Genomic DNA, 13,437 nt, shown 5'->3' with positions numbered 1-13,437 from the left:
AAAGCGTCAGTATAACACTTAAAAATTATTCATACACACTCTATCTGGATCAACAGAATTTTGCCCATTTTTTGCGCATTGTCAAGTCCATAACAGGTGACTACAAAAAATATTTGATAAAGAAATTCAATTTCTTAAAATCAATCAATAGACTCAATCGTGTCTATGAAGCAATAAACATGACAATTTTGCAACATAATTTTCGCCATGAGTTGAGTATTCAAGTTTTTCGACTGAGTGTGTATGGTCTTTAAACCATGTGTTTTACCTTTCTCACTTTCACAGAAACCTTCTGAGAACTCTGCCAAGGCATGACTTTTTCCTCAGTCCACCTGGGATGATGAATTGACCAAGGAGTCGCCCCCAGGAGGGAAGACACGTGAAACTGAAGGAAAAGGTCAGACCATCACCTGTGCTAAATAATCCAGCAGTGCGACTCTTTGAAATCCATTTAAATGTATGTGAGAATTGTGCAGCGTGGGAGATAATTTATTAATTCCCGGAAATTACGTGAGGATTTCGTGTTTCGCAAAGAAGGCAAAAGGAATTGCTGAGGCCTTTTTTCCGCGCCACACGGAACATTCGATACCTTCAAAGACACACCTCATTTGGCGCCAAGGAGGAACTCTTGGGGTTGCCATTTGACGTTAGACAGTCAATTCAGTGTGCGCCACCCCCATTCCAGCCCTATTTGATTTTCTGATGGCATTCTCGAACAAATAGATTGCTGTGCGGTAACTTAACCTGCCGTTTCCGGTGGTTGGAATCATTAAGCGTGAATTGAAGACATCTCCCAGGTAGTGCAGAGGGCAAAGTGGAAAAAAAGGTGAGCACAAAAGAGCTGCATAAGACGTAACTTCTCTCTTCCCTACTTCATTTCCAAGTGCCATTGTTGTGGAAAGGTAAATTATTTGATGACGGGTTATTTTTATTTATAATTTAGTAAAAATTCAAATAATAGCTACCGCCAGAGCAAACAAAGGCCACATGAGAACCTCTTCCGTGGCAATTTACCATGTGAAAAGAAGTTGTACAAGTCAATTTTCGGGGGGACGCTCTTTCGCCTCCTCTGTCAACCAATTGACTATGGAAAACGGATGAAATGGGAGACATTCAGAGTGTGGAAGATTGAGATGCGTACAATTGAAATGGATTTGGTGCTGGAGGACATGTACAATTAAATTGATTGATTGGAAAACACACAGTGCGCCACACGATTCCATCAAATGCGAGATACATTGGGATGAAGAGAAATTGATGAGTAAATCCGAAAGACTCTTGATTGTTGACTCAGACAATTTGGATGAATCAAAGCTGAGGCGCGAGAGTGGGACAAAAAGAGTCAATTAGAGAGTCAGAATCCCAAGGCGAAGACGTAGAAAAAACACGATCATCTCGAGAGATGAAGATATTTTATTCATCAAATGATCGGGAATTGTGTTCTCGAACATGCAAGAGAGACACTTGAGGTGGAATCGAGGGAGAGGACTCTGGCAGAGTGCTAGAATTTCTACTGTCCTAATCATATTTTTTCCTCAATTTTGTTTACACTATAGCGCTCCCCACTGAGTCATCCAGGCGAGTTTACAGCAATAAAAGGAAACTCCAATGTTTATCTTAAGACATTTGTGCAGCAATCATCAAAGTGGGACTGCGAGTTTTTCTCCTTTCTCTCGCTCGGGAGAATCAAACAGAATAAATACTGGTGGATTCGAGGGGAGAAAATGTGTCTGCAGCATTAACATCTTGTGACATGTGGTCCGAAAAGTTGCCGTATTGGATGCAGATCAGAGTGGAGAAGAAACACATGGACTTCCTTTCAATATATTGGCTGGATATAATGTCATGGAGTGATCTCATGGTGATCTCAGCGTCAGAAACGAGTTTTTTCACTTTACTTCAGCTGCCAATCTGTTTTTTCTTCATCTCGAGCACGAAAGAGAAGCTCTGGCGATGCAAGAAGCTGCAGATCGTGAAAATTCAGCGATCAAATGAACCAAATAACATCCCATGAAACGATCTATGGCAAATTGCTCTCGGTCAGGAGATGCTTCCTACCTGCGTGCAAGGCTGCAGATGCAGCAAAAAACTCAATCCCTCGCTTTCAAATTATATGGTGTGCCGGTGATGTGAGGAATGGGAAGATGCAAAGTCGAATAAATTATTCTTTTTTGGGCCTGCGACTGCCAATGAATAGGGCCGAAGAGAAAGAGAGGATCGCTCGAGAGGGCATGGCAAATAAAACATTCCTCTTTTGCCAATTGATCGAGAGCACACACACAAAAGGATACAAATGTCAGATATTCCAATCTCACCATGATCTCTGCGATTTCAGGCCATCCTCCAGGACTCGGCGGGGGTTTTTGTTCAATCCCAGAGACAGCCATTGTTGAGCGAGGGAAAAAGGTGAAGACAAGGACTGGTGAGGGCACAATTGAAAAGGAATTTCAGGCAAACGGCACTCGAAACTTCCCCAAACACCCATCCTTCACCTCCACAAGCTTCAGCATCTCAACAATGGCCAGAGAGGAATTCAATACCTCTGCTCCATCGAGGATTTATTCATCTACCCAGAAAAATTGTGAAAAATGCGCCTTTTTGCTCTCCGTTTCCTCTCTCAATTGTTCGCTCGACAGTGTCACAGATTTTCGAGGTATGGGTTAAACACTCCTCCGTCGTGCCAAAGTGTAAATAATTGCAATTTATATTTCCGCCAATAAGTCAGGGGTGAGCTGAAATGCGAGGGGGCGGGATTGTGAGTCAATTACGGGCGAAAATGAGGAGAAAAATTCGTTACAAAATGTATAACGATCAAATTTTGGGGTGATTTGCCATAGGGAGGATTTCTCTCTGCACAAAATCGAATTTATAAAGGCTATAGCGTAGCAAAGTGCGGGGAAAAAGACTCTCCATCAGAAGAATCCTCTCCCAAACTGATAAAATATGCACTAGAGCAAATACCAAATTAACTGGTCAACAAATAAGTTCAGCATGTAGACAGAGAACGTGATAATATCACATGATAATTGAATTGATGTGAGTGTGGCATGGATAGTTAGTTATTTGAACAATAAATACAGCAAATCCACTGCTCCGTTGCATATACAAAACCCGCGTGAAAATACCTTCACGTACAACTAGTTCTGAAATTAACTAATAAAATATTCATGAGATACATCCAACTGAATGGAGTGGAGAATGAGAGTGAGAGATAAAATGTTAAATAACACGTTTTTTTCTACCCAAATGTGAGGGATGGAGGGATATAAATAACATCTGTATCAGTGATTGTCGCGCTCAGAAAGACATGTATTTATGTCTCAAAATCCCCACCCAATTTGCATTTTTCTCGAGAGACGCTTTTCGAAGAAGTTGAGCGGGATTTTGAGCGAAATTGTCACATTTGAAAATTCAAATACATATCGACACCGTTTCTTTTCCACAATTCACCTCTGATGAGAAAACTTTCACAGTTTTTTTTTCGAATATTCCCAAGACTATGCTGAAAACTTGCGAAAAGACTTTGGTGACGCATCGAAATGTATAGTTACTTATCGTGTTTTTATTTCCTTTGAATATAAATTATTCTTTAGATATAGAATCACAAATTTCTGAGTAAAGAGCCTCAACACTGTAAATAAGCATATTCAAATAGAATCTCTGGCTCATAAGAAACTTCCTTCATTTCTGCATAGTTTAATATGACGAAAGAATATTCAAATGTGGCTTTCATGCATTTTATTAATTTTCCCGAACAGTGTCTATTAAAGTTTCTTGTAGCTATGCAAATAAGCGATATTTCCATCATGACAAAACGAGAGAATTGTTAATTTTACTCCAACATCTTACATTATTTGAAACTTCATCACCAACTGCATTTGCAAAAGCGGGAGTACCAAATCAAATGTATGGACGTCAATTTGGTGCAGAAGATCCCCAGGGAGGTTTTCTCGTGTGCTCCGGTGGAAGAGGGAAACTTGTAAACCAGAGCAATCTGTTCAAATAATAATCTAAGAGCCAGTCAACCAGAAATAATCTACTCTGATAAGAGGATAAGGACAACAGCGTCTCACCGCCTCGATGGGCGCTGCTTAGAAGTGGGATGAATGCATTTGTGGCCGAGCGTCTTCAGCACACATCGTCAATTCCCTGATGGGATTTTGAGAAGCCAGAGTTGCCGGGATCGAAGATTGGAGATTTTGGAGATACGACAGGAGGCCATTCTTCAGCCACTATCTCCAAATTATCATCCTGAGAGGCAATTTCGGATGATTTCTTGTTTAGAAACAGATATAAATTACCAGCTTGTGATTCGAAAACTATGAGAGAGGACACAAATTCTATCTGCTGAATTGAAAATTTGAAATTTATGATCTCAAAATGAAAAGGATGGGTTTGAGAAATATGTATATCAACAAGATAAATTGAACACAAATTAATCATAATTCAAAATTATACTAGTATTTCAACGATAATTATATCCTTTTATGGCTGAATTAAAATTTTCACAATTTGAAATAAGAAAGACATAATGATGTTGAGATTTTAGATGCATTAACTGAATGCCTCATACAAATCCGAACCTGTGTTCTTGAGTGTACTCTTCAAATGACTTATTTACCAGAGTCTAAGTATTTCTGCCCATAAACCTTCCACCTGGGTAATTAGTGGAAATAGCACGCATTTCCTCAATGACCAATTTCCTGGACAGCAAATTGCATCTAGACACACATTCACTCTGTTGAGCTCAATCGAAATGCGTGCACCGAGAGTGAATGGGATATGTTTTGCAGGAGGGTTTCGAATTCCCTAAATCAGCACATTTTGCATAGTGTACAGATATTCCCAGTTCCATGACGGGAATACTATTCCGCACTGAATATTGCTACCAATGCAAATATCAACCCCCAACGTTTCTTCTGTCGCGCAAAAAGAACTGCGGTGTGGCAGAGGGGGGACAGAGAGAGAAACTGAGTGTGAAGGAGAAGGCGCAAAACTGCAAATATTGTGATATCGTGAAAGGTGGTTATGTGGAATTTTGTGTTTCACCATCGATATGCTCGGCAGCTGCAGAAGAGGCCGAGGTGAAATTCTGGCGAAAAATCCACCCAGTTAATTGGGCGGCCAGTCCGCAGTGGAGATGACTTATTGCGGGATGAAATCATACAGGTGTTTCTCCGGCGAGAAGGAGCGATATTAGAACCCATCCCTTGGCAAGAACCCATTAGTCAATTCCTTCGCTTCACTCCATTCTTCATCCCAGCCCGGGCTGGGGGAGGAAGGAGGAGAGCATCTGCCGGCGGGTAAAAACGTCAATTAAATTAAATGCATGCTTTTATGGATGGAAACTTTTATGGGGCTCTCCCCGGAAAAGAAAATGAGTAATTCCTTACCGAGAAGCAAAAATGCCGTGATGAAATTAAACGATTTCGCAGTGTAATCCATTTTAGTGGGTGTGATGGTGTAAAATGTAATCCAAAGGGTTTGGGTCCTGCGGCGTGGATATCTCACTATGCTGTTTTATTAAGATTGTACTTCTCACTTGTCAGTATTCACGATTGCATTGCCACCACCATTCTCATTACATCCTTTTGCATTTGAGCACTGCACTTCCCGATTGGCGGGAAAATCCTGCCTATATGGCTTCACCGCCACACACAAATCCCACTTAAATCACACTCTTCCTCATCCAAATGTAAATTAATCCCAGGTGGAGATTCCAATTAATACTCGGTCACTCACTACTTCCAATCAACCACGCTGGATTCAGCGAAAACGGTCAAATCATCCAATATTCAGCACTATGGGATATGTCATGCGACGCAACAGCCAACACGGAACATCGTCGATTCAAGGCGAGAGATAAACTAAAGTTTGGCTTCAATTCGATTTTCAGTTGAGGCTCAGAGTCAGTTGGAAGTGGTTTCGCGGCTGTGTGTTGGTGCCCACATACAAAGTCTCTTGTTTGGAGTGTAACAAAACATCTGCACATAACTTTTAAATACACGCCACTATAAAATCTACCTTTCAAAATGTCTTCTCGTCTTTTCCAGCTCTTGCCAACCCATGAGGTTCACCGCTGATCAATCTTTCACCGAAACTTTCCCCGATTGCTCATGACATGTTTGGTGTACACGCTTTATATGACTGGTGGTTTAGCAATTTCAATGACGGTGTTCAATTCCAATTGCGAACCCGGTAACATCCAAACAATTCAGAAGTCCTTTGCGAGCAGGAATTCCGATTGTTATGAACTTTCTGAGATGCCAAATCTCTGTGTGGTCAATTTTGCGGGAATTTTTCAGAAAACTTGCGCACCGTCGTCATAACCTAATGCGACTGGGTGGAAACACACCTTTGGCTGTTGAGAAAGAGAAAGACTCAGAGTTGTTTTAAAGACTCGTGCCTCTGTATGGGTGATGAAAAAACAAACTGATGCCCATGGAAAGAATACACATTGCGGCTCATGTATGGGTTTACCCTCTCGGGTGAATGCACAAGCATGTGAGCATAGGAAACATGGCAACGGTGATCATTTTTCCAGCTTGCAGTCTCACGAGGAGGGTATGTTGTGTTGAGGAGAGGCAGCCTCACTGTTCCAGCCACGAACTGGGCACGGATTTGTGTCTCTGCCCTCGCGACAGCGCCTCCGAAGTCCTCGCCTGCTTTCAACAATATTTTGATGACGTTGGGTTACAAAAGTAAACAGATATTCCATAAAATGCACAAGATTCGGATGCGAGGCCAAGAATAGGACGGAGTGGAATTCGAAATGGGATTTTTTATTCTGGCTGAAGAGGTTCATTTTTCAAGGCATCGGCAGTGTGTGCCCAAAGGGGCAAACGCGGGAAGACGATGAAAAGTCAGTGTAATACGATCTTTCTTCAGCTCTTATCTCAAATCGATGGTTTCTCCCTTTTCTCGCATCCTCTCCTCATAGTTTTCTGTCGTAAATAATTAAAGTCATAGAAATTGATGCACAACGGAATGGAATTCTGTCGATGGGCAAACAACAGCCTGGCGATGAAAGGCGCGAGCGCTCAGACTAATGGAACTTGGGAAGGATATACTCCAGGGTGAAGACAAAATGATATTTGATTTTTTATGTGCTTCATGCCACAGAATATTCAAATAGACTCAACTTAATTTTTTGCTCTCTCTCTCTCTCTTTCTCTAAAACATTCAAAATATGAAATTTTTCCCGGGGAACCACATCTGCTTGTTCTCATAGGCCAATTTGGCATTCGGTGGATCTTCTCATGGAAATTATGCACGAATCATACATCAATATTTGAAATTCAAATTTTCCACTTCAACTGTAATTCATCCTGGCTTCTGAGAAATAGACCGAAGCGGAAAAAATTGGAACCATTCTGCATCGCCGGCCCACTCTTCCTTTGTGCCCTGCATGCCATATGCTCAGCGGAGAAGTGATTTTGCCTACCTGCTCAGATTGGTCCCTATCAGTCGGAGTCGAGAAGTGGAACACAAGTGACAAGATAGGAGAAGGCGATTTGCCCAGCAGTTGCAATAAACCGCAATATTGTATCTGGTGACACTAGAATTTGTGACCTTTTTCGCCTTTCCTGCCTGGCAGTCTTTGAATCAAATGAGAACAGCACCTTACCTCAAAAGATTGAGGGCGGCCGTGGTGCAGTCGGTAGAGAGCCAGACTGAGGACATCACGGTCGTGTGTTCGATCCCCATCACTTGCAAATGATCGAACACAACAGATGCGAAAAATATTAAGCCTTTCAATGGCAAATATAAAAATTCCAGCCCAATTTAAGGTTGTTGTTAAATGTTCCAACTGAAGTAGAAACTTCTGTGGAAGTGTATTTCGCATCTGTCCTTACTTATAGATGGGCACACTACCAGACTGGTGTCGCTTGTAAATAGGCGATATCGTCTGCAAACACGCCCAAGGCCAAGCTCTGCTAGTCTGTGAATTTGACTGGCTCACTTGAAAAGCCTTGCCCTCTGAGTGGGAAAAAATCAGAGGATAACCGGGGGAGAGGGACGACATAAATAAAAATAAGATATCAATGAAAGTCACAGGCCAAAGCTGTACCGTCTGAAAGGTAACTGGATGACTGGTTAGCTTTGGATCTTGGCCCTTAAATGGGAAATTTTCCTGGGGATGCATAAAGGGCCCGTCAGATGGCCTGGATGCCGTGGAGCAAGAATTTCTTGTACCACCCCCATTTCTAATCTAATCTAATCTACCTCAAAAGATTTCCAAATGAGAAGAGCACTTAGTCTCTCCCATTCTTTGCTTCGCATATAAGCAATCTTCTAGGAAATGTCTTAAGCTTTCAAATGGAGTTATACTCATCAAAATCGGACTACCGGAACTCCGATATGAATACTCAAACCCTTTTCTTACTATGTGCCATCCCACTCTTGTTAGACTGATGGCTAAGACAAAAAACTTATCTGCCGATCAATTTAAAGACCAAAATGGAGGCTTATGAAAAAGATTGCCCAGGTAAACAGGATCGAGCCCTGACAGTGCGCCACATTAGAGGTTCGCTTTTTGTCGTTTCCCCATCCAAATGAAGGGCAGGTGGTCAGAGTGGCTTTCACAAAGTCAGCCTTTTTGGTGATGCATTTAACATGTTGCGATGCATAAGAAAAACCGGCTTTCTGGTGTGCCACAACTCATGATTCGAAGAAATGGCGGCAACAGTGCCTTGCGTCCCAGTATGATAATGGCTTGTCTTATATGTACCTTCGCCTCAGTCCATCCATCTCTCGCCTCCTCGAGTGGGTCTTGTGAATGTGTTGACCAAGTCGTGAAGAGTTTTACCTGGTTTGGCGAGATGATGTGAGACAACCTCACCACACGTACACACCGTTCAGGTGAGGCACGGGAGCGGGGAGATGTAATTTAATGACAACATCCCAACGTAGAGAAATATACAAACACAATTGCAAGTGGAAACCTTCTCAAATTGCTTTTATTGTTCGCCTCCGTGGCACAATAATATTATCTCCTCTAAAGACGTATAATTGTATAGAAACAGCTTGGAAACGAGTTGATGGAATTTAAAAATTCACCTCTCGCTCACACAAGAGATGGAGGAAACTCGCCATCTCACGATACAACCACAGACAAATCCCCAACCATAAGTCAAGTCTCTTTTGGCTGGCTTCTCTTTGACTTGTCTTGTAGATTTGAGCTTCTGGTCTCGGGATATATCTCTCGTTTTTTTCCTCCACCTCGCATCTCCACTCCGTGATCAAGAAACGCGATGGGGTTTCTTTCTCCTCTCCAACATTGTTTATAGCATTTATCTCCTCGAGAAACACACAATCCAGTTGCAACGCACTGGGCTCGGGCCCCACGCACTTGGGTTCACGACTGAGCGAGGTGGGGCCGCGGCGGAGGGTCACTCCTGAGCCAATTTCCCTCGAACAATAGTCTCAAGACGGCGGTTTTTAACTCCTTCAGGCCAAGTGGTCGAGACAGAAGGTATTCGTCATGCTTTGTTGAGCAGCTTAACAAATGCATAATTTTCATTGTTAGTTCCTCCTCTGCTAACCGCAATCGTCACCATCTTCGGACTGTCTTCTTCCCTCCAGGTTGACATCAGTGCTGAAGAAAGTGAAGAGGCGCAACAGACTCCAACCAGAGCTACTCAGGAAGGTCTGACTCATTTCCAGTTAACAAGCCCACATTGTGCTTTCGACTGACGTTCAGAAACCAGAAACGCTTTTATAACTCTATCAGAATGACACTGTTCTGAGCAATTGAATTTTCCCAAACTTTTCATTTCGAGAAAAAAAATGTATGGGACAAATGTGTACTAATTGGAAAGACGGAGAAAACTTAAAAAAAAAAACGAGTTAAACTTGGGTTCAAAATTAAGCGTTCTTCTTTACTTCTTGCCTTAGCAGAAGGTATTGAAAATCGTTCGGGCTGACTAATTATTTCCTAAAACAAATTGTTACATATCATCTGGGTCGCGTCACTCAAGCGGAGCCCTAGATTCCATTGAGAGAAAAATCAGTGGCAATAACTCTGGCATCCAGTCACTGATTGACACTCTTGTTGGCATTGAGTGCACACACCTTTTCCCACCCAATTTCCATCAAGTCCACCTGGATCGGAGATCCAAATTGGCAGCAAGACTCCGTCCAGACCGACAGTGGTTGGGGTGCTCTTCTCAGCAATTCAATTGTCCTGCGACAACAATTAGGGCACAAGGGGCATCTGTAATGGGATTTTCTCACCATATCGAGGAGCACCAGGACAGAATTTTGGGGAGGACAGTGGAGAAAAACCACAGCACTGTCTGCCGCCAATTAACGTGAAAGTATCGACAATAAATTGAGGTGGAAATTCATTAGCTGACCATAACACCACACATTGGCTTTGTTATTAGCATGTTGGGCGACCTTAATTGAGTCGCCATACAGTCCAAAAGTCTCCCCACTCTTCCATTCAATCCATGAGCTTGTCCGCCGCAAGCCCAAGACATTTTCTATTGTAACATACGAAAATGTGCAAATGAGTGCTAATCGATCTGACTATGTTAGCATACGAGGTGAGGAATTGAGAGTGTCTCGAAGACATTCTTCATCACTCATGGCGGATGAAATTAACAGTTTGTGAAACTCTCGCCATAAAACAAGATGTGTGAATGTGTGTGTGAAGATGTTGCGCGCAGAAAATGAAATTAAAGAAGCGTAAATTCACCGTCAATTATCGAATTTCTGCTTCACAAGATGGAAATTTCCTTCTTTTTAGAGAGAAAAAAGAATAACGACTATCAATCCGAAAAGGGGAGAGAAAAAATCAGCCGACCCTCCTCATGATGGATAAGAACAATCTTGTGTTTAATGAAGATTGAGAGAGGGAAGGAGTGCGAGAGGGAGCATAAACATATGGCGTCGTTCACCTTCTATACGTGATTACGTATAGGTTGAAGATCATCTTCATCAAAGTATGGAAGAAGCGTGTTCAGCATCATTATCATGAATCTCCTTTTGTGCCTCTGTCCTCCAACCCTCGGCCCAGAGAGCACCTCTTGCGCCTCAAACAGCAACCTCATCTCACCTCAAACCCACCTCATCGCGCATCAGAGCCCTCCTCCTTCTTGTTCTTATTCTGCCGTCCGATGCACCGTGAGATGCAGCTGTTCGTGGAGAAATATTCAATTTCTCGCTCCCTGCAAGACGCCAAAACATCTCGGCTGTGTGTTATCAAGTGGCCATTCTTGGACCCTGCCAAAGACGGGGAGATGACAGTGGAAAAAGCGGCCTCGCTGTAAAAATCGAAGGTGCAGCAGCTGAGATGATGGTCATGGTAAAAGAGAAGCTCTTCGCGCACCATTGTTGGGCGCGATGAAGAGGCAACGGAGGATGAATAGATGCGGGACAAAAGACTGAGCGAAACAATATGCCCATCTTTGCCAAGAGCACAAAAGTTGGTTTGGACAAGGAAGGCATATCAGCAGGTTCTTCAGACTAATGACAGTGGCATTGACATCCCGTGAGGTAGAAAAACGCCACGCACGCCAAATTGATGAGGCAGCGTCTTTGCTGTCGTCAGTGACTTATTGAATCCCGCCACTAGACAGTCTATCAAAGAGATTGGTGCTGGAAATTTGACGATTTGGCCGCTGTACTGAAATTGATAAGTCTTTGATGACTTCGAGGAATTTCTCACCAAGAGAGTCAACCAGAGGTCACGAGAGAGTTTTGTGGAGATTTATGGCTAAAATTAAGCACTAAATGCTGTTAATAAGGATGGGCCGAAATTGTCCAACTTACCGAGGAAGAATTTTGGAAACTGCATGGTTATATACATTTTAAGAATGGTTACAAAACGGCGAGGAACTCACCTGGAAAGAAAAGAATGCTTATCAGCGCACTGAAGGATTTGTTTTGGATTGTAAAATCTACGTTCTCCTTAGTATACATCAGGAAAACAAATTATCAAATTCTCTGAATTTTCCCGAAAAATTTCTATCTTCCCATCAGATATTAAAATTCATGTTTGCCTTGTTCAGAATTCTTCCAGCAGGATCTCTCGCTTCCGTCTCTTCTTCACCTCCATAAATATCTGTGGGTGTTTGAAAGAGCTTTCAAATATTAAGGAGGGAAGGGAACTGAAACAAGCATTTACAATTTAGTCCTCCTTTGTACTGTTGAGCCATAACAATATTATATGCGCTATATTTCTGTCATTCATCACGAAGCAGCGTCATAGCCATGGAAAATAAATGTGATGTATAGTTTTGCCTTGGGAGCTTTTTCCTGTGCCATTTCCCTCGAAGCAATCCAATTGCGAGTCTCTGGGGTGCGATTGGGGATTTCGAGTGCAGAGGAGCTTGTCTTCCCTATTTATTGGTTAAAAGAGATTAAATTCAAACAACTTCACCATCATTTGTCACACTTAAGCTACGAGGTGCTTATCACTTTTATTCCCTCTTCACGATTGTCTTTTGCAGAAAGTGCGCGGTCGGGGTAAATTAGGCACCAAAATCCACCCCACAAGAACTGGAATACAAATTAAATCGTCTGCCATTGTTGACGCTCCTCTTCTGCACGAGCTTTTCCACCCACAATTCAATCACACTTGATTTAATGGGATAAATTAGGAAGTGCGGCTGTTTTAAGCTCAACATCTTGGAGAGTGCGTGGCACAAAAAAGCCTCAGCGAAATGAGTTTCCGTGAAAAGTTTTGCAGATGTGTTGAGTTGCTAAGTAACACCCGACCATTCGAAATCATTAGGGACAATTAATTCATAAAAAGCACACATTTGCGAGCTATTGAGGGGGTGGCTTTTCACTCTTGTGTGAGAGTTTGCCAAATATGTACATAAGAAAAGTGCTCCTTTTCACCATGGTATTTGCATAAAATGTAATCAATTGGGGAAAATTGCGTATGGCAAAACTTTGCCAACACAAATTGCCGCAATTATCGCATCTAGAACGCGTTAAATGTTGTGGGGTGCTGCCACCCACTCTTCCATCCACTGCCAGGGGAAAGGTAATTCTTATGCGATGCTGCAGCACGAACGCAGGCTCTTTAAAAGAAAATGCCTTGTGTCCAAAGACATCTGCGCGCCCTGTAAACAGCCACTCAGTGTAATTTTGTCCACAATGCAACGTACAATTTCTCCAGAGGCTGCGCAGATAATTTCCTGCACGTGAATATTTATGCACGACGTCTCATTATGTGGCACACACCGTTGACGAGGTGGATAAAGCAAAAAATTACACGCATTCTGTGGTTCCGCCACTTTTTGGCCAATGCCTGCGAGAGAGCGATGCTTAATGATTTATACAACCCACTTTTCTGGCCGGATTCTGGTGAACAGTCGATGGACTTCCTAAATGACTGCATTTATGCCAATTGAGGTTTGGACTTCTTCCATTGATATTTGAAGAGAAAATTCTCACCAGCAAACAATAGAGAGTGATTGC

General features: G+C 42.5%; 1 protein-coding gene across 3 annotated transcripts in view; it reads right to left on the bottom strand.

The window, feature by feature from the left end:
* LOC132262778 (hemicentin-2-like) overlaps positions 1-13,437 on the bottom strand; it is a 111,356-nt gene that overhangs the window by 41,367 nt on the left and 56,552 nt on the right. For 2 of the 3 annotated variants that reach the window (XM_059762187.1, XM_059762189.1), the window contains exon 1: positions 5,394-5,858. The exons of the other annotated variant lie outside the window; for it this stretch is intronic. In XM_059762187.1, coding sequence (XP_059618170.1) covers positions 5,394-5,445 — 52 coding nt within the window. In that variant the 5' untranslated portion in view covers positions 5,446-5,858. Of the gene's footprint in view, positions 1-5,393; positions 5,859-13,437 lie in introns of those variants that run through there. 3 annotated transcript variants of the gene reach the window in all.

This window comes from Phlebotomus argentipes, unplaced genomic scaffold (assembly GCF_947086385.1).
Source record: "Phlebotomus argentipes unplaced genomic scaffold, Phlebotomus argentipes genome assembly contig_15, whole genome shotgun sequence".
Lineage (NCBI taxonomy): Eukaryota > Metazoa > Arthropoda > Insecta > Diptera > Psychodidae > Phlebotomus > Phlebotomus argentipes.
The sequence above is the reverse complement of the archived record's forward strand: the minus strand, read 5'-3'. Positions and strand labels throughout refer to the sequence as shown.